Source organism: Aptenodytes patagonicus, chromosome W, assembly GCF_965638725.1.
Source record: "Aptenodytes patagonicus chromosome W, bAptPat1.pri.cur, whole genome shotgun sequence".
NCBI lineage: Eukaryota > Metazoa > Chordata > Aves > Sphenisciformes > Spheniscidae > Aptenodytes > Aptenodytes patagonicus.
In genome coordinates, this window is record NC_134981.1 from 31,257,604 (window position 1) to 31,285,196 (window position 27,593).

At 42.6% G+C, this 27,593-nt stretch overlaps 1 protein-coding gene across 1 annotated transcript in view; it reads left to right on the plus strand.

Annotated features, from left to right (window-relative positions):
* The window catches only part of LOC143171848 (junction-mediating and -regulatory protein-like), a 119,334-nt gene that overhangs the window by 83,847 nt on the left and 7,894 nt on the right, over window positions 1–27,593 (plus strand). Inside the window, exons 5-9 of the mRNA XM_076360941.1 lie at window positions 9,918–10,083; window positions 13,996–14,183; window positions 22,180–22,266; window positions 24,816–24,911; window positions 26,221–26,773. Coding sequence (XP_076217056.1) covers window positions 9,918–10,083; window positions 13,996–14,183; window positions 22,180–22,266; window positions 24,816–24,911; window positions 26,221–26,773 — 1,090 coding nt within the window. The remainder of the gene's footprint in view (window positions 1–9,917; window positions 10,084–13,995; window positions 14,184–22,179; window positions 22,267–24,815; window positions 24,912–26,220; window positions 26,774–27,593) is intronic.

Below are 27,593 nucleotides of genomic sequence, written 5' to 3' on the forward strand. Positions count from 1 at the left end.
TCAAATCAGGTATTTCCAGCAAAAGGAGAGGTGTTAGTGTCACTGCACATGGACTTGTGAGATTTCTTCTATACCTTTTCTTCCATGCGTTTCTGATCACCCAAGAAAGATTAGTTCTAACTGGAGCAGTTGGAGGGAGGGCTACCACAATGATGCCAGGAACGGGTCTATTTTACGAGAGGATTTGAAGTTGTTTCAATAAATAAAATGAAGGCTGAGATGATACAAAATTGTTCTCCACAAATATACTAAAGGGAATAAATATTAGTCAAGAAGAGTAATGCATGTTGCTGTTCAGTACTGGCGCAAGAACAAGTGGTACTATCTGATTGTGAATACAATGGAAATATGGAAGAAGTTTTCTGGCAGTTAGGAGGGAGTATCTGGAACAGACTTCCAACAGGAGTAACAAGCAGAGAGTTTTATGGAAGCTTTTTCTTTTGTTTTTACAAAAGCAGAATAAGAAAAACAATAACATGGAAATTATTTTAAGAACTCAGTTTATGAAAGCAGTTAACTTTAGATTTATCTGAAAGCATTCCATGGTGGTGGAAAGCTGGATTTGATGGCCCTCAGTTCCGTATTCCATGTTTGGCTATTTTTCTATTAATTTTGACAACTGTCCTTTTAGTATATGTGTTGATAGTTCTTGTCAGAGGCTTTCTGTTTTAATCCGTTATATCTTTGTTTACCTGTGTGTGGGTTTACAAATGATACTTTTCTGCCATAGAACGATTAAGAAAGCTAAGTTATAGAATCATAGAATAATTTGGGTTGGAAGGGACCTCTAAAGGTCATCTAGTCCAACCCCCCTGCCGTGGGCAGGGACATCTTCAACTAGATCAGGTTGCTCAGAGCCCCGTCCAACCTGACCTTGAACGTTTCCAGGGATGGGGCATCCACCACCTCTCTGGGCAACCGGTTCCAGTGTTTCACCACCCTCAGCGTAAAAAATTTCTTCCTTATATCTAGTCTAAATCTACCCCCCTTTAGTTTAAAGCCATTCCCCCTTGTCCTGTCGCAACAGGCCCTGCTAAAAAGTTTGCCGCCATCTTTTTTATAAGCCCCCTTTAAGTACTGATAGGCTGCAATAAGGTCTCCCCAAAGCCTTCGCTTCTCTAGGCTGAACAACCCCAACTCTCTCAGCCTTTCTTCATAGGAGAGGTGTTCCATCCCCCTGATCATTTTCATGGCCCTCTTCTGGACCTGCTCCAACAGGTCCATGTCTTTCTTATGCTGAGGGCTCCAGAGCTGGATGCAGTACTCCAGGTGGGGTCTCACCAGAGCAGAGTAGAGGGGCAGAATCCCCTCCCTCGACCTGCTGGCCACGCTTCTTTTGATGCAGCCCAGGATACGATTGGCCTTCTGGGCTGCGAGCGCACATTGCTGGCTCATGTCCAGCTTTTCATCCACCAGTACCCCCAAGTCCTTCTCGGCAGGGCTGCTCTCAATCCCTTCATCCCCCAGCCTGTATTGATACCGGGGGTTGCCCCGACCCAGGTGCAGGACCTTGCACTTGGCCTTGTTAAACCCCATGAGGTTCACACGGGCCCACTTCTCGAGCTTGTCCAGGTCCCTCTGGCATGTCGACCACACCACTCAGCTTGGTGTCATCTGCAAACTTGCTGAGGGTGCGCTCGGTCCCACTGTCTATGTCATTGATGACGATATTAAACAGTACCGGTCCCAATACGGACCCCTGTGGGACAGCACTCGTCACCAATCTCCATCTGGACATTGAGCCATTGACCACTACCCTCTGGATGCAACCTCACCCACCGGACAGTCCACCCATCAAATCCATACCTCTCCAGTTTAGAGAGAAGGATGTTGTGGGGGACCGTGTCAAAGGCCTTGCAGAGGTCCAGATAGACAACATCTGTAGCCCTTCCCTTGTCCACTGATGTAGTCACTCCATCATAGAAGGCCACTAGGTTAGTCAGGCAGGACTTGCCCTTGGTGAAGCCATGCTGGCTGTCTCGAATCACCTCCCTGTCCTCCATGTGCCTTAGCATAGCTTCCAGGAGGATCTGTTCCATGATCTTCCCAGGCACAGAGGTGAGGCTGACTGGCCTGTAGTTCCCCGGGTCTTCCTTTTTTCCCTTTTTAAAAATGGGGGTTATGTTTCCCCTTTTCCAGTCAGTGGGAACTTCACCGGACTGCCACGACTTCTCAAGTACGATGGATAGTGGCTTAACAACTTCATCCGCCAGTTCCTTCAGGACCCGCGGATGGATCGCATCGGGTCCCACGGACTTGTGCACCTTCAGGTGCCTTAGATGGTCTCGAACCTGATCTTCTCCCACAGTGGGCGGCTCTTCATTCTCCCAGTCCCCGCCTTTGCCTTCTGCGGCTTGGGCGGTGAGGCTCGAGCACTTGCCGGTGAAGACCAAGGCAAAAAAGTCATTGAGTACCTCCGCCTTCTCCGTGTCCCGGGTAACCAGGTCTCCCGTTTCGTTCCGGAGAGGGCCCACATTTTCCCTCGTCTTCCTTTTATCCCCGACGTACCTATAGAATCTTTTATTGTTGCCCTTGATGTCCCTGGCCAGATTTAATTCTGTCAGGGCTTTAGCTTTCCTAACCTGATCCCTGGCTGCTCGGACAATTTCTCTGTATTCCTCCCAGGCTACCTGTCCTTGCTTCCACCCTCTGTAGGCTTCCTTTTTGTGTTGGAGTTTGTCCAGGAGCTCCTTGTTCATCCATGCAGGCCTCCTGGCGTTTTTGCCTGACTTCCTCTTTGTTGGGATGCATCGCTCCTGAGCTTGAAGGAGATGATCCTTGAATATTACCCAGCTTTCTTGGGCCCCTCTTCCCTCCAGGGCTTCGTCCCATGGTACTCTACCAAGCAGATCCCTGAAGAGGCCAAAGTCTGCTCTCCTAAAGTCCAGGGTAGTGAGCTTGCTGTGCGCCCTCCTCGGTGCCCTAAGGATCTTGAACTCCACCATTTTGTGGTCACTGCAGCCCAGGCTGCCCTTGAGCTTCACATTCCCCACCAGCCCCTCCTTGTTGGTGAGAACAAGGCCCAGCATAGCACCTCTCCTCATTGGCTCGTCTACCACTTGGAGAAGGAAGTTATCATCGACGCATTCCAGGAACCTCCCGGATTGCTTATGCCCTGCTGCGTTGTCCCTCCAACAAATGTCGGGGTGGTTGAAGCCCCCCATGAGGACCCGGGCTTGTGAGCGTGAGGCTACTCCTATCTGTCTATAGAGGGCCTCATCTGCTCGGTCTTCCTGGTCAGGTGGCCTGTAGCAGACCCCCACCGTAATGTCACCTGTCCCTGCCTTCCCTTTAATCCTGACCCACAAGCTCTCGGTCGGCTCCTCATCCATCCCCAGGCAGAGCTCCATGCACTCCAGCTGGTTATTGACATAGAGGGCGACACCCCCTCCTCATCTCCCCTGCCTGTCCTTCCTAAAGAGCCTGTATCCCTCCATCCCAACACTCCAATCATAGGAGCCATCCCACCATGTCTCCGTGATGCCAGTAAGGTCGTAGCCCTGCAGGCGTGCGCACGTCTCTAACGCCTCTTGTTTATTCCCCATGCTACGTGTGTTTGCATAGAGGCATTGAAGTTGGGCCCCCGATGAAGCTGTCTTACTGGCTGGAGTTCCTTTGTGCTGCTCCTCAGGCCCTCGCCTGCTGACCTGCATTCCTTCTCTAGGCTCTGGGCATCTATTGCTGGCCCTGGAGTCAAACCGGTAGGAGTGGGATGGATTGAGGTTCCCCTCCCCCGGCATCTCTAGTTTAAAGCCCTCTTCACCAGCTTGGCAAGCCTATGACTGAAGATGTTCTTCCCCTCCTCTGACAGATGGACCCCGTCAGCCCCCAGTAGACCAGGTTTCTCAAAGCGAGTCCCATGGTCTAAGTAGCCGAACCCCTGGCTGTGGCACCAGTCCCGTAACCATTTGTTGACTCGCCAGATTCGACTGGCCCTTTCAAACCCCTTCCCTTTGACCGGCAGGATTGATGAGAAAACTACCTGCGCTCCCGAGTCCCTTACCGCCGCTCCCAGGGCTCTGTAGTCCTTCTTGATAGTCCTCAGACTGCTCCTGGCTGTGTCACTGGTGCCCACGTGAAACAGCAGCAGCGGATAATAGTCAGTGGACTGTACGAGGCTTGGTAGCCTCTCGGTGACATCCCTGATGCGAGCCCCTAGTAAGCAGCACACCTCTCTAGAGAGTGCGTCCGGTCGGCAAATGGGTGCCTCCGTACCTCTCAGAAGAGAGTTGCCTACTGCTATCACCCGTCGCCTTTTCTTAGTGGCGCTGGTTGTTATACAGGGGGCAGATTGGGCTGCATTACTCAGCTCCAGCTCTTCTCCTGGTGTGACAGGACTTTCCTCTTTGGCCTGCAGAGCGGTGAAGCGGTTCTGCAAGGGCACCTCAGGCTTCGGGGGAAGTCTCTTCCTCCTGCTGGTCCTTGCCTTTGCAACTGTCCATTCTTCTGCATTATTGCCCCCCCTGCTCCCTTCTGCATGTGCCAGTGGGGGAGTTTTTAGCTGTTTGGCCATGGGCTGCGGGTCCGCTGCAGACTGCACTTGGAACCAGCTATCTAGCTCCTTCTCTGCCTCCCTGATGTTATGCAGTCTTACCACCTCCTGCAGCAGGTGGCTGAGCTGCAGGAGGTCCTCGACCTGGGCACACCTTTTGCAGGCAGGTCTGCTGCCTGTCCCTACCCCAGGAGAGAGGTCTAGGCACTTCCTGCAGCCTGAGGTCTGCACTGCAGCCTCTCCCTTCAACAGTTCCACCTGTGTGGAGGCATCAGCCACCACAGAGGTAGATGGTGCAGACCCCCCAGCTGGAGCCACAGCCTTTACCCTCAAACATTCTGCCTTGAGGGTCAGGTAGGATGAGTGCCCTTGACCCGTGCCCAGTTGCTGGGTTATGTGTACGCCGAGTCCTCCACTCGGCCCGTGGAATGCCTCTCCTTCGAAGAGGCACCCTCCCTCGCGAACTGCCACGCCACGCCCTGTTTGCCCATCCTGGTGGCTAGCGCTCCCTGGGGCTGCCTTGAGTGGGAGTGGGGGTGGCAGCCGTTGCTCCTGGCCCCTCCCACACCTCGTCAGCCGCCCTCGGGAGAGCTGCTGGCTCCCGGCGGGTCTCTGCGCTCCCCTGTGGGTTCCCCGGCTCAGGAAACCCCCCTGTACGCCGCGATCCGCCGCTCCGCTGCGGGACATGCCTGCACCGGAGCTGATTGCCTCTGCAAGTGATTTTAAGTTCCTGCTTAAGTTCTTCACTTACTAAGAATGGGACAACAAAGACCTTCAACGTTGTTATTTGAATTAGGGTCAGAGAGACTAAATTATTTGCTTGAGTTAATGCAGGAAGTTGTGGCATAGCAGGAAATTGAACTCGGGTCTCAGTTATTTGTCTAACTGCAAAATGTTTCTTTCCTATAATTACATTCTCACTTTAAAGTTCTTTGTGTTTCTTTCACTGTGTTGATCAGCCTGAGACCTTTTTTATATACACGTCATAGAATCATTAAGGTTGGAAAAGATCTCTAAGATCATCGAGTCCAACCGTCAACCCAACACCACCATGCCCAATAAACCATGTCCCTAAGCGCCACATCTACACGTCTTTTAAATACCTCCAGGGATGGGGACTCAACCACTTCCCTGGGCAGCCTGTTCCAATGTTTAAACACTCTTTCAGTAAAGAAATTTTTCCTCATGTCCAACCTAAACCTCCCCTGGCACAACTTGAGGGCATTTCCTCTCGTCCTATCGCTAGTTACTTGGGAGAAGAGACCGACACCCACCTCGCTACAACCTCCTTTCAGGTAGTTGTAGAGAGCGATGAGGTCTCCCCTCAGCCTCCTTTTCTCCAGGCTAAACAACCCCAGTTCCCTCAGCCGCTCCTCATAAGACTTGTTCTCCAGACCCCTCACCAGCCTCGTTGCCCTTCTCTGGACACGCTCTAACACCTCAACGTCCTTCTTGTAGTGAGGGGCCCAAAACTGAACACAGTATTCGAGGGACGGCCTCACCAGTGCCGAGTACAGGGGCACGATCACTTCCCTACTCCTGCTGGCCACATTATTTCTGATACAGGCCAGGATGCCATTGGCCTTCTTGGCCACCTGGGCACACTGCCGGCTCATGTTCAGCCGGCTGTCGACCAACACCCCCAGGTCCTTTTCCAACAGGCAGCTTTCCAGCCACTCTTCCCCAAGCCTGTAGCGCTGCATGGGGTTGTCGTGGCCGAAGTGCAGGACCCGGCACTTGGCCTTGTGAACCTCATACAGTTGGCCTGGGCCCATCGATCCAGCCTGTCCAGGTCCCTCTGCAGGGCCTTCCTACCCTTGAGCAGATCAACACTCCCGCCCAACTTGGTGTCGTCTGCAAACTTACTGAGGGTGCACTCGATCCCCCCATCCAGATCATCGATAAAGATATTGAACAAGACCGGCCCCAAAACTGAGCCCTGGGGAACACCGCTCGTGACCGGCCGTCAACTGGATGTAACTCCATTCACCACAACTCTCTGGGCCCAGCCGTCCAGCCAGTTTTTTACCCAGCAAAGAGTCCACCTGTTTAAGCCGTGAGCCGCCAGCTTCTCTAGGAGAATGCTGTGGGAGACAGTGTCAAAGGCCTTACTGAAGTCCAGGTGGACCACATCCACAGCCTTTCCCTCGTCCACTAGGCGGGTCACCTGGTCATAGAAGGACATCAGGTTGGTCAAGCAGGACCTGCCTCTCATGAATCCGTGCTGGCCGGGCCTGATCCCCTGGTTGTCCCGCTCATGCCTTGTGAGCGCCCTCAAGATGAGCCGCTCCATAATCTTCCCTGGCACCGAGGTCAGGCTGACAGGCCTGTAGTTCCCCGGATCATCCTTCCAGCCCTTCTTGTAGATGGGCGTCACATTGGCAAGCCTCCAGTCATCCGGGACCTCCCCCGTTAACCAGGACTGCTGATAGATAGAATCATAGAATCATTGAGGTTGGAAAAGACCTCTAAGATCATCGAGTCCAACCGTCGACCCAACACCACCATGTCCACTAAACCATGTCCCTAAGTGCCTGATCTACTCGTCTTTTAAATACCTCCAGGGATGGGGACTCCACCCATGACGGAGTCATCACTCCATGATAATGGAGAGCAGCTTGGCGAGCTCCTCCGCCAGCTCCCTCAGCACTCTCGGGTGGATCCCATCCGGCCCCATAGACTTGTGAGCATCCAGGTGGTGTAGCAGGTCATTGACTGCTTCCTCTTGGATTACGGGGGGTTTATCCTGCTCGCCGTCCCTGTCTTCCAGCTCAGGGGGCCGAGTACCCTGAGGATAACTGGTCTGCCTGTTAAAGACTGAGGCAAAGAAGGCATTAAGTACCTCAGCCTTTTCCTCATCCTCGGTGACAATGTTCCCCCCCGCATCCAATAAAGGATGGAGATTCTCCCTGGCTCTCTTCTTGTCATTAATATATTTGTAAAAACATTTTTTGTTGTCTCTAACGACAGCGGCCAGATTGCGTTCTAGCTGGGCTTTTGCCTTTCTCATTTCCTCCCTGCATGACCTAACGAGATCCCTGTACTCTTTTTGAGTTGCCTGCCCCTTCTTCCACAACAGTAAACTCTCCTTTTTTTCCTGAGTCCCAGCAAGAGCTCCCCAGTCAGCCAGGCCGGTCGTCTTCCCTGCCTGTTCTTCTTATGGCGTACAGGGACAGCCTGCTCCTGCGCCTTTAAGACTTCCTTCTTGAAGATCGTCCAGCCTTCCTGGACCCCTTTGCCCTTCAGGACTGTCTCCCAAGGGACTCTCTCAACCAGCATCCTGAACAGGCCAAAGCCCGCCCTCCGGAAGTCCATGGTTGCGGTTTTGCTGGCCCCCCTCCTTACTTCACCAAGAATCGAGAATTCTACCATTTCATGGTCGCTAAGCCCAAGATGGCCTCCGACCACCACATCTCCCACCAGTCCTTCTCTGTTAGTAAACAGCAGGTCGAGTGAGGCACCTCCCCTGGTAGGCTCACTTACCAGCTGTGTCAGGAAGTTGTCTTCCACACACTCCAGGAACCTCCTAGACTGCTTCCTCTCTGCCGTGTTGGATTTCCAGCAGACGTCTGGGAAGTTGAAGTCCCCCACGAGAACAAGGGCTAGCGATTGAGAGACTTCTGCCAGCCGCTTGTAGAATGCTTCATCCGCCCCTTCATCCTGGTTGGGTGGTCTATAACAGACTCCCAGCAGGATATCTGCCTCGTTGGCCTTCCCCCTCATCCTTACCCATAAACACTCAACCATATCATCATCATAATCGTTGAGCTCTAGACAATCGAAACACTCCCTAACATACAGGGCCACCCCACCGCCTCTCCTTCCTCGCCTGTCCCTTCTGAAGAGTTTATAGCCATCCATTGCAGCACTCCCATCATGAGAGTCACCCCACCATGTTTCTGTGATGGCGACTAAGTCATATCTCTCCCGCTGCACAATGGCTTCCAGCTCCTCCTGTTTGCTGCCCATGCGCTGCATGCATTGGTGTAGATGCACTTGAGCTGGGCTATCGATTTCACCCCCAGCATTTGCATGCCACCCCTAGGCTCATCTCTAGTGACCCTGGTTTTATCCCCTTCCCCCTTCGAACCTAGTTTAAAGCCCTCTCAATGAGCCCTGCCAATTCATGAGCAATGATCCTTTTCCCCCTGTGAGATAGCTGGACTCCATCTGTCGCCAGCAGGCCCGGTGCCGTGTAAACCTCCCCGTGATCAAAAAAGCCAAAATTCCTCCAATGGCACCAGCCCCTGAGCCACGTGTTGATCAGGTGTGTTTTCCTGTTTCTTTCAGTATCCTTCCCTGCCACTGTAGGGATTGAGGAAAACACTACCTGTGCTCCCGATCCTTCAACCAGTCGCCCCAGTGCCCTGAAGTCCCTTTTGATCACTGCCAGCCTGTATAACCAACAGCGGGTAGCAATCAGAAGGCTGTACCAGACCAGGGAGCTTCCTGGTAATGTCTCTGACCCAGGCCCCAGGGAGGCAGCAGACTTCCCTGTGGGATGGGTCCAGTCAGCATATTGGGCCCTCTGTTCCCCTCTGAAGGGAATGAAAGAGGATGATTTGAGTTCTCTTTGGTTGTTTCTTGTGTCACTTTTCTATGTCAGACATATGACAAATAAGCACTAAAATATATATATTTTAATCTAGATCTTTTTTCTCCTGTGAAAGACTCCATAAACAATTATGCTGTAAAATTCAGTACATTCTGATTAGATAGAACTTGGTGTTTTCTTAAATTTTCTCGTGTTGTTCCTTTCAAACTGCAGTGCTAGATATGAGAATTTTGGAGGAAAAACTAGGAAAAGTAATACAAAGGCCTGTAGCTTGACAGATGTTCTGCTTTGTTAACAAGGTTAACTATGCAATAAAATATATAAAATATCATAAAAAGCACTGATTTATCACCTTCACTTTTTTGTTTTGTGGGTTTTTTTTAATTTGTAGAGAATCTCCTCAGTTAAGTTGTCATTACAAGAGGATCAGTGCATGTAATTTCAAGTTCAACTTAAGTGATAGTTTTAACTGTAGTTTTCTAGATGCCGTTAGCAAAACAGCTTTTAGACTTTTTGGACTGATGATAAGAAAATACTAATTTCATTATGTGTCTTCAGAGAATCAAGTAGTAGAGTAAAAGAGCGGTAGGGATGTTTCACACTACTCACTATATGACTTGTTACTTCGACAGTCACAAAGAGTAATCCAATGCCATGGATTATTTTATTACCATGCAGAAAAAATGTCAAGTATTAAAGATGTCTGGAAGTGTGTGGCTGATCAAAACCTTCTTCTCTTGATGTGTTCAGTTTTAACATGTTATATTTAATGTACCAGACTGTATCTAGCTGTAATCGTAAAGTCTGTGGTTTTGTTCTCCTTATTATCCTGGAGTTGTGTGTTTATATTTTTTTTCTCTTTCCATTTAGATGCAGAGTCTGAAAGGTGGTACAGAAGCCATAGCCCATTTGGACCAGTTAGAAGCTGATTATTATGATCTACAGCTTCAATTATATGAAGTGCAGTTTGAGATCTTGAAATGTGAAGAGCTGCTGCTGACAGCACAACTTGAAAGCATCAGAAGACTGATGTCAGGTGCTTTTTATGCATTTTAATTAAGACATAATCTGTAAAAGATAATTCTCTTCCTAAGAGTCTAGTAAAGCCTGTGGGAATGAAATGAGAACAGTTTCTTTACCATGTGAAGAGCTGGATCTTCTAACATAAGTACTGTTAAATTAAAATTTACACCTGTTCATAAGGCATATACATACACATACAGAAGTTTTGGTCTGGTTCTCATTGTCTGTGTTTGGAAGTAAGCATATATAAACTAAATTTAGGGAGGAGGAAATGTTTTAATTACTGGACTTGTCTCATTAAAAAAATTTGCATTGGCATTATTCATTTCTTTGAAGTAATTAGTTTTCAAAAGGTATTCCTGCAAATCAGAATCCTTCAGCTAAACTTTGAAGCTTGTTGTATTGCCATGTCATTGATTTAGAGCAGTGATGCAAACCTTATGTTTTGAGAACCTACTATATCCTGTGTACTTACAAACTATGGAAATGGTACAGGTAAATCATACAGCATTTTGAATCCAGTTCTGTCCTTTGGACCTTTTTATACTTAATGTTTTTATTCACACAAGCTCTGTTTTATTGTTTAGTGCATAGGGCTTGCATAGCAAATTTTGTTATGGATAGAAAAGTCACTTAAGGAGAGAGATTTGAAGCTGGGTTGTATTGTGAGTTGCCTCTGGAAAAAGAGAAAACATAAGTATCACAGATTCTTCTCACTGTTGTGTGAATCTCCTCCTCAGGACTGTGATGGCAACAACATTAACTGCATGTATGGAGGATGAGGATTGAAAACTCTGTAAATGACTTCAAAGAAATGTGGCAGCTTTGCCTCTGTGGAGAGCTAGTTAGTGCTTTAGAGATAGATAGTTGTTTGTACTTGGGAAATTGGACATTTAATTTTGGTACTGAAGACACTGTATGGTTTTCTTACCTGCAGATGAAAGGAAATCCCTTGAACAGGAGGCTGAGAAGAAATGTGTATCAAAATCCTTTCTCTTTGATGTAGTGATAGTAAAACCTAAAGGCCCTCAGAGATTAAGCTTGCTGAAAAAACACCATAGGTCATTACGACTTGTCACTAATGTTTTCTCCAGAAATCTCAAAAGAAACCCCCAACCTGACCAAAAATAAAACCCCCAGTCAGCTAAACAAACAACCCTCTCCTTCCCCCATGACAACAAAATAGTTCACTGTTCTGGCTTCCTTTGCTGTTTTAAATTTGTTAATTTAAATTAAAGTATTCTTTAATATAAAATCTAAAAGGATTTTTTTAATCAAAGACAGCTGTCTATGTTAGAAGGAATTACTGTTTTGTAACAACTCTCAGATATATCCCACAGGACAGAAAGTGAAAAATACAGTTCCTAAATTGTATTTTGTTCAAGGAATGAAATTACCTCTTCAGACTTTACTCAGGCAGGGGGAATAGAACAATTAATCTTGTGAAGAATGTGACACTGAATTGGCTACATCTCTTCAAGACTGTTCTGTACTTAATCTGAATGAAAGTGTCTCCAAAATATAGTGGTCTCTTAATATGTGTTGTTTCCTATGGAGTCAATTAGAAAAGAATGGTCTGTTGCATCTTCTGTTATGCTTCCTTTTTAAAGTGTAATTATAGTCAGTAAAGTAATAGCCTTTTAATTGAGCACATCTGTATGATTTGAAATACATGACTTCTAGAGTCTGTTGCTATTCTTTATTCTTTGACTGTATTGGCTCTGCAGAGATATTTCAGAGAGTTTTGGATTCTGTTCTGATTTGAGGGACATCCGCAGAACTACTAATGAAGTCCCAACTGAGAAGTTTTTTGAGAGCATAATTTGATTTGACTGCCAGTTTGAATTTGCAAGGTCATAAGCTAGAAGAAAAACATTTTCTTTTGCAAATTCAGCACATTGGATCTGAAAAGTATCAAATGATAATAGATTGTCATATTATAAACAACAGTAGTAGTTTTTTACTGTCATTAACCAAATACCTGCACTGTAATTCACAAAATGTGAATTTATTAAGTTAGAATTTTAAAGGGTCTTATCCTATCCATACAAACTATCCATACATCCTTGTAAGATGTCTTTTGTGGTGAATGCATTGCTATCAACAGAGAATGTGATAGTTGGTTTCTGCTTTGGTTGGGGGGTGGGTTGAACAAATGCAAATGGTGTGGATCGTATCTAAAGAGGAATAATTCTAATTGGTTTATTTTAAGTGGTGGAGTCATTAGAAGCTTAAGCACTTACCAAATTTCTAGGCATTTGAAAAGCTCAAAAGCTGTTTGTAGAAAACTGTTGGAATGTTTGATGGAGGTTGCAATAGAGTTGCCAAGTTTGGTTTTTTGGGTTTTTTTTTTTTTGTTTGCTGTGTTTTTTGGGGCGGGTTGTTTTTTTTTTCCCCTCAAACAGTAAAACATAATTTAGTATCATGTTTTAGAACTGGTAGATTTGACTCGTTTGCAGCTGAGCTATTGGGGTTTCACTTGTAAATTCCTATCTTTAACTCTGCATGCAAAGTGTTCTAAAACAAAATTTGCATGTAAATTCTTCCATTTTATAAGTGTGTAGCAAAATATAGTTGTTGTTAGCCATGAGTTTTGTTTTTACTCACTGATGTCTCAAAGTGGGTTCTAATGACTTGCCTGTTTTACGAATGGATGAAATTTTATGTTTGGGGTTTTTTGTGTTTTTTTTTTTAACTGAGCACTAAAGTAAAGACTCAAGTCAGTCTGTTTCTATTAGTTTTTATTTTAGGGTTAATATAGTGATGTTCTTTCTTTTCTGGTCCTGCCATATCCTGTGCTGAGCTGAAATTAGCATGACACAATCAGAATTTTGGTTGCAGCAGAGACCTTACACACAAATAACACAAAGTGACAACAGCTTTTAAAATGGACAGTGTTCTGAAGAAAACCCTGCCTCTCTCCCCAAATAATCTAGTAGCAGAAGTAGGAGGAAGTTACAGTCTTCCTGAAAGGTATTTGATGAAGGTGAAATGAGAAGGTTTGGTGGTGCTGCAGAATAGATGCTTGACAGTCATGCCAGCTGTATCTACCTGTTTCAGCCAGCAGTAATGCATATCCCTCTTGGTGTATTACAAAAATATCCTACTTGGTATGCCAGTGAAATAAGGAACAAGAGGCCTTTGGTGCTTCTTCATCCCAACATTCTGCAAGGATTTATAATCATCACTCTTTCCTTCTTGGCAAGAGATGAGAAGGCAGAATTCAGAAATGAGCTCAATGTTATACTGAATGCTTCACTCAGGAGGCTAAAAATTATGAGTGTTGATACAACTATTGGTAATGATCTCCTTTTCAGGCCTGTAATGCTTTGAAGGATTGCCTTGAAGTTACCCTCCCACTGCAGCCTCTGAGCAGTAGTAGTGACTGGGAGGTCAAAAACCTCCTAAGAGACGACTTTTGGTGTTTTGTTGTCTAATTCCCCTTTCATGAAATTAATAGTAGGTTGTGGCAGAAGAAGCTCATGCCAAAGACTTGAGAGAGTCTGTATATCCCAAACTTTGTAGTGAAGACCAGAGGATATTGCTGCACATCGTGGGTCCCTTGTGTTAGTTAAGAGACCCAAAGACATGTGTGGACGTTATGATCAAGTTAGACTACAGACACAAGTGTACATTTACAGTTACATTTGTTCTTTAATGCTCTGAGCTTACCTGAATACCAGGCTGTGCTTCATTGGTATTGATTTCTGTTCTTCATATAAACTTTAAAGCCCTACAGTGTTTTGCTCTTTAGTGCTTTTCCTCTGACCTTTTGATTTTGCTCTTCCTCTGAAAGGACTATAGCATTATTCTACATTAAATCTTGCAACTCGGAGGGGGGGGGTTTGTTGTTGAACAAAACAAAATGTTAATCAAATACAAACTATTGATTTTGACTTTTTCATTGCTGACATTTTTAAAACAGAGAAGAGAGATGAAGTGGTATATTATGACACTTACGAAAGTATGGAAGCCATGCTTGAAAAAGAAGATATGGCAACATCTGTACACTTGCAAAAAGAGGAGCTGCAAAAGTTACAACAAAAAATACGCCAGCTGGAAGCAAGGCGTGGACGTATTTCAGCCAAGAAAGCCTACCTCAGAAATAAGAAGGTATTATTAAATTGCAAATTTCTAGCATAATTAGCAAATTTAATAAAACTTCAAAAGATTTCATTTCAGATCCAACTTCCAAGTGTCTCAGAATTTTCGTGGATTATATTTACTACTTAATAAAAGTTGTTTTGCAGAGTACAATAGCATGTATTATTAAATTGATATATTTAAGATTCAGTTTACCTTTTAGCTTTAAAGGAACCTTTAATCACTTAGAAACAAGTTTATTTGTTGACTTCTATTAACTAATCAGAATACTTTCATGTGGAAAGTACATGCTAGAATGCATGTTTTTACAGAGAGTAGTATTTGCAGAAGAGAATCAAGGGTGTTTTCTCACTAACGAGTTCTATTTTCATTCTCTCACCTCATCCTTTTAAACTTATGTCATGTCATTGATTCTCTATATTCAGGAAATATACATGAAATACAGTATATATTCTTAATTTGTAAAACTAGGTGTGCTATTTAGGGCCACTTTTCTTTGTGTTACATGGTTGGGATGTTGTGCAAAAAATTGTTTTAATATAGCTAATAAACAGTTCCAGTAGGTTGAGGGTAAAACATTCAGATCTTTCCTCTCCTTCATAAGTAATATATCTATTTCTATACCTGAATCTGAAGCAAAACAGTAGTTGATACATCTTATATTTTGGATTTTTTATATTTCTTCAGTCACTGTCTTGTCTCTGATTAACACAATATGGAAAAGACTGTAAATAAATTATTATAAAAGAAATGTCTCTTGTTAGCCAGTTATGGAAAGTAATTTGCTCAGAGCCATTGAGTTTGTTTTATGTGATTTTGTAAAAAAAATTAAAAAAAAAAGTATCAAGAAGCTGAGCTTTTTAGTACTTTAAGGAATAGATCCTATCTGTCATGTTATGCTAATTCATATAGGCTACATTATAATAGTTATGCTATTTTCTCCTGAATATGAAAAGACACTACTGGCACCTTATGGAGTACACAAACCTGTTTAAAAGCAACAGGCTGGTTGCTGTTCCTTACTTAATTTACAGGAGTTAACAAGTTGAGAAGCAACCCTGAAGCAGGAGCAGAGATTCCCCCCCCCCAGCATGCCTTCTTATCTATATAATTAACTAGTCACCTTCAACTGGCTCATTTGTTTCCAGGTTATACTATGATAAGATACCTTGTTTAAGCTGAAGGAATTAGTTGTTCTAGGCTGTAACACTAGTTGCAGCATGCCTATTTGTGCACAGAGACATGATGCAGAGATGTATATGGTAGCAATGCTCATCTGGGTCTGCATGTGGGAATAATATAGTCATGCCTGCTCAACATTGTGCTGGAAGAACGTGGCTATACTGCTTTCAGGACCTGAGGTAATGTGTCCGTGTGGAACTTCACTGCTGGACATCATAGCGCTCTCGGAACTAGTTCCAGCTCTCTACTGATTTCATTGCCCAGTGTAGCATTATCTGCAGTTGAGTGCTGCAGTGAGATACTTAGCTTGCAGCTACTAAAGAAGTCGCAGATTAGAATAACATGTATTTAAACTTACAGGAGGAAATAAAAGATTTCGATTTGAGCAAAAAGAATAGGCAGAATCAGTTGTTGTGTGCCATTTTGCAGCACCTGTTGGGGAGAAAAGAACGTAGCCATTTTGATGGATATTTATGTTAGAGGTATTTACTGTAGCTGCTCTTTATACTGCTGAATAACGTGGAGCCCTACTAAGCTTATGTGGTGGGTTGACCTTGGCTGGATGCCAGGTGCCCACCAAGCCGTTCTATCACTCCCCCTCTTCAACTGGACAGGGGGGAAAAAAATACAACAAAAGGCTCATGGGTCAAGATAAGGACAGGGAGATCACGTACCAATTACCGTCATGGGCAAAACAGACTCAACTTGGGGAAATTAAATTTATTTATTGCAAATCAAATCAAAGTAGGATAATGAGAAATAAGAACAAATCTTAAAACACCTTCCCCCCCACCCCTCCCTTCTTCCCAGGCTCAACTTTACTCCCAAATTCTCTACCTCCTCCCCCCAAGCGGCGAAGGGGGATGGGGAATGGGGGTTGCAGTCAGTTCATCACATGTTGCCTCTGCCGCTCCTTCCTCCTCACTCTCTTCCCTTGCGCTAGCATGGGGTCCCTCCCACGGGAGACAGTCCTCTATGAACTTCTCCAACGTGAGGCCTTCCCATGGGCTGCAGTTCTTTATGAACTGTTCTAGCATGGCTCCTTTCCATGGTGTGCAGTCCATCAGGAACAGACTGCTCCAGCGTGGGTCCCCCATGGGGTCACAAGTCCTGCCAGCAAACCTGCTCTAGCACGGGCTCTCCACGGGGTCACAGCCTCCTTTGGGTGCATCCACCTGCTCTGGTGTGGGGTCCTCCATAGGCTGCAGGGTGGCTATCTGCTCCACCGTGGACCTCCATGGGCTGCAGGGGGACAACCTGCTTCACCATGGTCTTCACCCCGGGCTGCAGGGGAATCTCTGCTCCAGTGCCTGGAGCACCTCCTCCCCCTCCTTCTTCACTGACCTTGGTATCTGCAGAGTTGTTTCTCTCACATATTCTCACTCCTCTCTCTTCTAGCTGCTGTTGTGCAGCAGTTTTTACCCTGTCATGGTTTAACTGAGCACCACACAGCTGCTTGCTCACTCCCCCCCCCCCCCCCCCCACGGTGGGATGGGGGAGAGAATTGGAAGAGTAGAAGTGAGAAAAACTCGTGGGTTGAGATAAAAACAGTTTAATAATTGAAATAAAACAATAATAACAGTAATAATAATGTAATAATAATAAGAAGAATATACAAAGCAAGTGATGCACAGTGCAATTGCTCACCACCCGCCGACCGATGCCCAGCCAGTCCCTGAGCAATGACCCCCCCCCCCCCCCGGCCAGCTTTCCCCAGTTTATGTACTGAGCATGACGTCATATGGTATGGAATGTCCCTTTGGGTTAGCTGTCCTGGCTGTGCCCCCCTCCCAGCTTCTTGTGCACCTGCAGCCTTCTCAGTTGGTAGAGCATGGGAAGCTGAAAAGTCCTTGCTTACTCCTAAGCACTACTTAGCAACAACTAAAACATCAGTGTGTTATCAACATTGTTCTCATCCTAAATCCAAAACACAGCACTGTACCAGCTACTAGGAAGGAAATTAACTCTATCCCTGCCAAAATCAGGACATACCCCTTCTTAAATGTTATCACAGAGGCGCTACCACTATCGCTGATTGGCTCAGCTTTGGCCAGCAGCAGGTCTGTCTTGGAGTTGGCTGGAGCTGGCTCTGTTGGACATGGTGGAAACTTCTGACATCTTCTCACAGAAGCCACCCCTGTAGCCCCCGCTTCTACTAAAATCTTGCCACGCAAACCCAATACAGCTTATTAGTAATTACCTGAAAAATCAAGACTCATGTCTTTGATTCAAGCATATGGAAGCATTGTATCTTGAGTGACCATTCTAGTGATATTGCAAAACATTGTTAATGAACACTACTTATAGTGCCTGATGTGGATCGTTGTACTTTACAAACCTGTGAGGAAAAAAGGGTTCTTACTCTAAAGAGTTTGCAGTTTAATTTAAGCATGCAGAACAAAGAGCCAGATGGGATGCAAAAGTAGAGTCTAGATGGTGAGAATGAGCACAGCGATGACTGAATGCTAAGTGGAGAAAAGAATGTTTTGTTTGGTTATTTTTTTAGGTTGGATTTGAAAAGTACATACTATGTGGTAAAACTCTTTCTGAAGGTCGGTCGGTCGGTCGGTCTGTCTCTCTCTCAATTAAGAAACATTTATCGCTGAACTGAGATGAGTCTGCTTAATGATTTTCAGATTGTGTTCCTGACACCACCACCACTCCTCCTCCTCCTCCTCGCAACTGAAGATTCCCTTAGGAGAATGCCTCCTTTCTAGCAGCAGATATGATTAAGAAAACAATAGGAAACAATTCTCTGTTGTTGGTTTTTATTTTTTGGAGGAGGTAGTTTCATCATCTGGGTATTTGAAAATCTTGTCTGTTGAGGAGATAACGCGGTGAAAGGGAATCAATTACTGTGTGTAGAATAAGATTTTATGTAATATAAATATAAACTTCTGTGACTATAGTCTATTCATTTTTTTTCCAGAAATTCTTTCCCTGTTTTTGTAGTTGATGCTTTTATTTTTTAATAATGTTGTCAACTAATTGTACCAAACCTTTATTTAGAAACTTTTGCTAAAGGTTTGTTAGAAACCTCTTTCAGTTGTGATTCTGAGTTGCTGAGCCAGCATTTTTTAAATGTATGGTTTTACTGAGGTTGATGTTCTTTCACTGTACTAACATGAGTATAAACTTTATTCTCATATTTTTTTCTTATACAAACCTATTTGCATTTGTTAAGCAATCATTTCGTGATGTTCCTTTGTGTTGAGTTAGTTATTCAAAAATAAGATTTTAATAGCAGTCTCATTATTTTTCTTATTTCTTGAAAGCTAGTTATGGATTTTTCATGCACGATATCTCTCTATTGTTATCCCAGTCTACCCCCTGCTGGCTGCACAGTAGTATTAATTAGGTTATCGTATGAAACAAACAGCTGTTTTGTTAGGGAGCTAAATTTATAGCAAAGAGTCAAGGTAGGAAAAAAAAAAAGTAGAAGGCATCTAGAAAAATATCTTTGAAAAAATAGAGTTATGATGAAATCAAATTATTTTACATCCAGGAAAAGTATTCCTTATCATGAGCAGACTGGGAAAAGCAACTGGTTGGTGAAACTGTTTGGGGTATGTTCATAATGCGTGCTTTGACCTAGGAAGCTTCCTCATGTGTTGTGTCCATTTAATAGGACACCTTTACTACTTTTCAAGCCCACAGTTTAAAGCATAGCCCATGCCAAAACAGGTGTTAATTAGTTGCAGTGACAGCTGACATAAGGTTACTTGGTATGCTTTATTATTATATAAGGGCATAACTACATAGAATACTTAAAATATGCTCTCTGCACATACTGAGCTTACTAAATGAGGAGCTAACATTTTACTTGAGACGCTTTTCAATCTGAAAGCAAGGCTCACTGGAACTAGTTAAATATAATACTAATACAGATCTCTTACATATATTACATGTTACTAGTCTTAAACATGGTAGCGTATCCAGTGATGAGGGTTGAAATGGTTGCTCAGCTCTTCCTTTCTGTCTTTTCAATAGAAGTACAATTTGATACTACAGAAATCAGTCAGGTGATTAAAAGAGAAATGAACATTACTTCTTGATGTTCTCTGAATTCTATACAGTTGGTCAACATCTATCTTTAAGTGTGGTTCTAACTGGACATAATGCTCCTGCTTTCCCAGTACTGAGAAGGAAGGATTACTTCACAGTTGTGGCAGGCTGTATTTCTGCTCATACACCCAATTATGATGTTTTCTTTTTTGCCAGAGTATGAGATTGTAGGCTTATGTTCAGCTTCTCATCTGCCATAATCATCCATATAATTTTCTTTAATGTCACCACCTAGCTATTTTTTTCTTCATCCTTTGTTTGCAGTCACTTAATCTTGTCTACAGGTAGAACCCTGTATTTGTCCCGATGAAATTGCAACTTTTTTTTTGACCATTTCTGTAATTAGTTAAGATGATTCAGATGTGCCGCAACATGTTTTCAGCCTCTCCTAGTCTTTTTTTATTTCAAGTCATAGAGACTTAATTACGTTAAAGTATTAGTACAAAGAAGTACTGTATCAGAAATAGTGTGGCCAGCAGGACTAGGGAAGTGATCGTGCTCCTGTACTTGGCACTGGTGAGGCCGCCCCTCGAATACTGTGTTCAGTTTTGGGCCCCTCACTACAAGGAAGACATTGAGGTGCTGGAGTGGGTCCAAAGAAGAGCAACGAAGCTGGTGAAGGGTCTAGAGCACAAGTCCTATGAGGAGCAGCTGAGGGAACTGGGGTTGTTTAGCCTGGAGAAAAGGAGGCTGAGGGGAGACCTCATCGCTCTCTACAACTACCTGAAAGGAGGTTGTAGCGAGGTGGGTGTCGGTCTCTTCTCCCAAGTACCAAGTGATAGGACAAGAGGAAACAGCCTCAAGTTGTGCCAGGGAGGTTTAGATTGGATATTAGGAAAAACTTCTTCACTGAAAGGTTTATCAAGCATTGGAACAGGCTGCCCAGGGAAGTGGTTGAGTCACCATCCCTGGAGGTATTTAAAAGATGTGTAGATGTGGCGCTTAGGGTCATGGTTTAGTGGTGGACTTGGCAGTGTTAGGTTTACGGTTGGACTCGATGATCTTAAGGGTCTTTTCCAACCTAAATGATTCTATGAAAGCCAGCACCAAATATGTTTTGGTCTGGTTTAATCTCTTTCTTTACATGCTTAAGATATCTTTCATTATTGCTCTTAATCAGAAAGATTTAAATATTGATGCTAAAGAGAAAATGTTTCAGAAAAGTGTGCCCCCCAAGTATTTATGAGAGTATATTCCTGTAATTTGCATGTTAAAGTATCTGACATATTGTTTTTATTTCTTTAGTCTTGCCAACCTGTAAAAAAAAAAAACCAAAAACCCCCAAACAAACAAACCCCAAAACAAAAAAAAAAACAAAACCAAACACCCAACCCAAACCTAACATACGGTCTTTCTTGTTACTTTAAATATTCTTTTAATTGAACTTAACACGTAAATAGAGAAGAAACTATAAAGGTAAATCAACCACGTAAAGCCACATCATACCTTTATAAAGGTAAAACCACACACACACCCCCCCTCTGATGAAGCTGGGACAGTATTTCTACAGAAACTTGTGCTCTTGTTGGAGCATTACCTGTATACAGTAGCAAAATTGATGGTCTTACTGTTTAGAAACATTCAAGACAGCATGGTATTTCTTTCCTATAGAGGAACCCTAATCACAGTATGTCCATAGCTTTTAGGAGAACGTAGCTTTTTCTGCAGTTCCCAGTGTCCAAAATTGTGGGCGCTTTTATCCCTCCCCTCCTTGTTTTTTGTGTCTTTCTGCCACTACTGTAGTATCTTGCTTGATGGCTGATACTCCATCAGCTGCCCCAAGCAATGCTTGCGACAGCAAAGCTCCTGTCTGGCTCCACCCAGTAAGTCAAGCTGACTGATGCCTGGAAAGCCCATCACTTTGGTGTTCTTCTAGCTGCAGTCATGCTCCAAACTGTTTCCTAACACTGCCCCCTCTTACACAGCTATGAGTCCTGTTTCTAACTGCACATCTGACCTTGTTCTAGTTCTGTCTGGTGCTTGTACCGGGCCTAATTTCATTGTCCATACTGTCTGATTTCCTGGCCCTCAGTATTGTCCTATGAGCTTGTCTGTCTCTTCGCTACTATAAATTCCTGCACATGCCTTTTCTTTGCAACTGATACTTAATTCAGTTCTTTTTATATAATCTACCTTAACTTCGAGTGTCATGCTTCTTCCTGTCATCTATTGTAACATGTCCTGTTTTGTTTTTAACCTGTTCTTATTCACAAGCAATGTAATAAATGCTTGTTTTTAAACCAGACATTACAGACATGAACTTGGTATAATAAGTGAACCTGCTTGTGCATGCATAAAATTGTAACAACTTTAATAAAGTTTGTGCTTGCAAATTGTACATGCAAAAGATGAACTGACACTTGTAAATGGGAAGCTGCCTAGTTGCCTAAACAGAAATACGTAGTATATTTGAGAGTTATCCATGTATACAAATACATGGAGTTGCACAACGGTTTTATGAAGTATTTGACAAATTGGTATTTCTTGCCACTCTTGTACTGGTATTGTAGAATAAACTTTTCAAGCAGCTGTTACTTGTATATATTCTTTTGACAGTTAAAAGTAATAGGTTTGGGTTTGTTTGTCTTGGTTTTGTTTCCATTTTATGGTTTTATTGTAAGTTAAATTAGCTTGTCTGAGATGGGCTTTGTAATTTTTATTTTTCTAATTCTTAATGTCACATTTAGCAAACAGCATTATACACTCTAAATTGATATTTGAAATTTATATTTTATAGATACATTTTATGTCTCTACAGGAGATCTGTATTGCAAAGCATAATGAAAAGATCCAGCAACATCACCAGAGTGAGGAGGAATACAAAATGCACCATACTGTTCAGCTAGTAAGTTTGAGTTTTCTGCTGTTGAGTTTAGCCTTTAGTTAATAGCTTGCATTCCTCATTATACATTAATTAGTAGAGCATTCAGAGTGATAACTGTTTTAAAAAGAGGTATCCTTGACCATTGGACCATGGATTTCTGTGTCATATTATGCTGGTAAGGGGGAGTATATAGCTGTGTTAGGATGACATTAAACCCAAGCAAATAAAACAGTTCATTAATACTAGGTTCACAGTCTAAGTGATTACTGCTAGGGTTAGGCTGCATGCAGTTTGTTATCGTGTGCACATAGATGATTCCGGACATCTCTGAGTACAGTGTCAGATATGCTGAAATGAGTAAAGAAACCATACACATTTATTCTTCAATCTTAATAAGGTTGTTCGTTATTTTTCTTTTCTCTACAAAAGAAATCACTTGAGTTGTGTTGTATAAAGTATGTAGTTCCAGCTGTATGCTCCACGATTCTCATCGCAGAGAATAGGCTAGCTAGTCTGACTGTTGTGTTAGACTTTATCTAGTGATAGTTAGACTTTATCTAGTGATAGACTTTATCTTAAAGAATATTCAAATACTGGGCTAGGTCTTGGGAGCTGATATAGTATCAATATTTAATAAAGATCACTGACAAAGATGCATTGAAATCCAAGTCTTTTTAATTCAGGCTTCAATTAGATTAGCAAAAGTGATTCTATTTTATCCTTATACATTTTTGAAATTGATACATTTGTCCAGGAAGTCAGCTGCATAATTTATTTTATGAAAAGGCTACTTATGAAAGACCACATGTATTGGCGTACTCTTTCAGGAAGTTAGAAAAATAGATATTCCCTCCCCCCCAGTTCTTACAATAAGGCAAAGGAATTTGCTATGTGGATTGCAGTCCACTTATCATTCTTAAAAATAAGACGACAAAGCTGAAGGACTTTTTTGTCTCTGAAACACTACAGGGCTTTTTCATTATTTACTTCATGGAGTTGCCCGCTTGCAGTTTATAAAGAACGTTATGCTAATTTTTTTGTGGGTTTTTTTTCTGTTAATAATTTGACTGAAAATTTCTACTATTATTGTACGATGGTTTTCAGCCACTGGTTTTCATGAAGAATTTTGAAAAGATAACCTCAAACGTGTCCAAACCTGAAACCAAATAAGAATTGTAATTTCACTATTCTTATTTAAAAACAACCCCAAAACCAAAACACCCCTCTCCCCCCACTTCCCCCCCAACCAAACCCAAAACAAACAAACAAAAACCCTCGAGTTTGAGACTGCTTCAGGAAAAGTTTGACCTGATTGCATATGAAACATGCAGGTGTGGTGGTAGGAGAGCTATCCTTTCTTCTTGCTATAATCTTTTCTTTACGCTTGTTTTAACTTCTTTGCCCCATTGCTCAGTTATTTTCTTTTCGCCACATGCTTCTAGACCTCTTCTCCTTTTCCTGTTTCCTGTCTTTACCATTTTTCAGACATGTCCTTCTCTTCCTCTCCCTAACACATCTATACTTATCTCCCTTGAAATCACAGGAGTTGGCCCTTTATAAAGGACATCATTTTTTTTTTAATGATGATGATGATCATCTTTTAAAAGTAATACTTAATGCTGTGAGTCTTTTAAGAATTAAAGCTGCTGTTTCTGCTCAGGAGATTTTCTTTATAGTCACCTCTTCTATCACTTTTCCTGATAACTTCTGAACTTATGCATACAGTGACTTTTGCCATCTGATAACTAGTGTCCACTTTCAATAAATTTGACTGAAGCGTAGTGTTTTGTTTCAAAGATGTAGTAACTTTGCTGAAGTTTTGTGAAAATGGATGACTATTTAAAGGAGGTGGATCCAAATGTGTGTTTTCACTGAGGTAAGATTCCCAAACAAGAAAAAATATAACTGTCTTAGCTGCAAGGAAGAGCTTCAAACCTTTATTTAAAGATTACAGAAAATCAAGCTGGATTAAATAATGACAGCTTAAGTTAATTAAATACAAAACTTTAGTTTACTAGTGTAAATTATAATGAAAATGTTTACTTAATTTGCTCAATATTGGCTTCAAAACTTTGTGGCACTGAGTTTTGTGATTTCTTGCACTGTAAAAATTTTAATATGACTTGTTTTAAATGTGCAACCTTGCAATTTGAACTGTCGTTTTGGTTTTGGAATGAGAGAAAATGGATACTGGTTTGCTGTCTGGATAATTTATACAATTTTAAATTTATGGGATTTTTTTTCAGTATAATATTCTCTTACGTCTCTAGTTATTTATCATCTTTCAAAGTAAAAAGTTCCAGTCTTCAAGTGCTCCAGTTCCAGATTGAAATCTTTCTTTATTCAGCTTTGCATTTCTTCAAGGTTATAAAACATGAAATGCATAATATTTTTTTAAGGGGAAGACAAAGGCAAAGTTCTGAAGGTCAGAAATGTGTTTGTTTGAGAAGTGGATTGTTAGGTAATTCCTAACAATTAGAAGAGTTATTTTAATTCTTTTTTTTTTTTTTTAATGATGCTAACCATAGCATTGGATGTAATATTTACATGTTTTCCATATATTTTCTCAGAAGCGAGATCAACTACAAGATGAAGAGGAAAGAAAGAGCTCCTGGGTTAGTCAGGAACGACAGAAAACACTGGACAGACTTCGCACATTTAAACAGGTAACAGAAGAAGAGTTGTTCTTTTTCACCAATTTCTTTTGCAAAAGAAATTTTCACTCATTCCAGGACTATACCATGCTATTAGCTATTCTCTGTCATTTTATAGTTAACTGTTCTTTGGAAAATTTACAACAAAATATGGCATTGGTAGTAGCAAATTTCTCTGGCTGTTGCATTCCCAGTGCCATAATAAGCTTCTGTTCGCTGTCACATCTACACATTGTGATAAGACACATAGCAAACTTTCTGAAAAGAAGTATAATCTAAATGGTATTTCCCACAAAGACCATTATCATCTGATATACCCCCACTACCACTGATTGCAGTAACACCTGCCAATACCTGCCCCTTCCTATTACAATATAAGTATCAGAAAATGGATAGAAGATGGAATGAAGGAGAGAGAATAAGGAGAGGGATGAAAGTGCAAGAAAACAGAGACTATATTAATTGGTGAAGACTTGTTTTGTTTTGTTTTGTTTTGCTGAATACATAAAAAAATATAGGTATGAGAAGTTTCTTTACTGGAAAGCTGTCTTGCTTAGCAGTATACTCTTCATATCCTTATTGTTTGCAAGGCTTTTTGAATTGCATAGCTTCTGTAAATTAAAGCAAATTTACTTATTTTAACCAGCACCTGTTAATGAACTGACTTTATGTATGAGCACGTTTATATTGATATGATCTCTATTGCTTTAGGCCTGCCACAATTGTCTAAAATGTTTTAGACCTGCATTTCAGAAGCAGTTTTTACTTTTGCATAAAAATGGCTATGGATGAAGCTAAGTTGAAAAGACAGATATTGAAGCAGCAAATTTTAAGAACTAAATTAAAAACACTTTGGAAATACTCAATGTTTTTTACATTTTCAGGAGAGACCTTTTTAAGCAGTATGATTCACATCTAAGGCCAGCATATTAGGTCAGAGAGGACTTTGCTGCAGAGTGTGCCGCTGACCAGTTTTAGTAAAGGGAAGCAAGAGAGAATTTTGAATTTTAGTTTTCAGGAAAAACAGTTTTGAATGTACAGTCTGGTTCTTAGTGAAATCCTAACTTTAACCCATGTGTATCCCTGACTAGACCAATCGCATGTAAATTATGGCTTAATCAAGAATAAAAATTAAGAAAACAGATCATTTTTGCATAAAGGTGAGGATATATTTGCTTTCGTTTTATGCCCAGAGCAAAATGAATGAAAATGGTAGATGAATTCTACTTGTCAGAAAGGCAAACCCTAATGACGAGTACTTAGTATCTAAAATAGTGTGTTGCATGTACTTATCTAATTGTAAAAAACTTCTTCACTTTAGCAGTACCCTGGGCAAGTAATACTTAAATCAACCAGACTACAACTGGCTCATGCAAGAAGAAAATGTGCAGCCAGCTCAGTGTCCTGTGTAGATCAGCCTCAATCTTTGCCAGCAACCATACAAATCCAAGAGAAAAGTGAAGATGTGGAATTGGAAAATGCAGTTCAGCCTTTGCAAGTGCAGGAATCCACAAGCTTAGAACAACTTCAAGATATCTTGTTACCTCACAATGGTGTTACCAGTGAACTGCCTCATGTCAGTACTTCTCCGCTCACCAGTAATGAGCTTCAACCAGAGACTGTTACTGTACTACCGCTTCCACCCCCTTTGCCTCCACCACCTCCACCTCCGCTTCCACCTTTGCCCTCCAAGGAAGATGACACCAAATCCTTAGAGAAAAGCGACAGCTTTGTTAAACATCAGAGTGAGGAGAGGGAAGTCCAGCAGTCTTCCAGTGTCCCAACAGCACATCTGTTTGACAGCAGTCAGCTAGCCAGTGCCAAGAAGAAGCTTAAGAAGACCAGCCATCTAGAGGGTTTACACAGGAGGAGAGGTAATGCTTTCATTTCTGTGTATTTAATTGTAATGCTGTTGTGGTTTAACCCCAGTCGGCAACTAAGCACCACACAGCTGCTCGCTCACCCTCCCCCCCGCCTCCGGTGAGAAGAGGAAGAGAATCGGAAGAGCAAAAGTAAGAAAACTCATGGGTTGAGATAAGAACAGTTTAATACTTGAAATAATAGAATAATAATAATAACAATAACAATAAATTATAATGGAAAGTAAAACAACAAGAGAGACAGAGGAAAAACAAAACAAACCAAAAAAAACGGAAAGAAAAAAAAGAAACTCATGCAACCGCTCACCACCCGCTGACCGATGCCCAGTCAGTCCCCAAGCAGCGATCACTGCCCCCCCGGCCAACTCCCCCCAGCTTATATACTGAGCATGATGTCATATGGTATGGAATATCCCTTTGGCCAGTTTGGGTCAGCTGTCCTGGCTATGCTCCCTCCCACCTTCTTGTGCACCTCCTCGCTGGCAGAGCATGGGAAGCTGAAAAGTCCTTGACTTAGTATAAACACTGCTTAGCAACAACTAAAACATCAGTGTGTTATCACATTATACTCAACCTAAATCCAAAACACAGCTCTATGCCAGCTACTAGGAAGGAAATTAACTCTATCCCTGCCGAAACCAGGACAGTATCCACCTCTTATTCTATACCATCTATGTCATGCCCAGGTTCCATACTTTCCAATATATTTTACTTAATCACCACCGCTTTTCTTGCCTTTTAGTATATACACACAGATATCATTCCCTTAGTCTATGGGCCATGCCTCTAAAATGTCTGCTGAGTTCATTTAGTC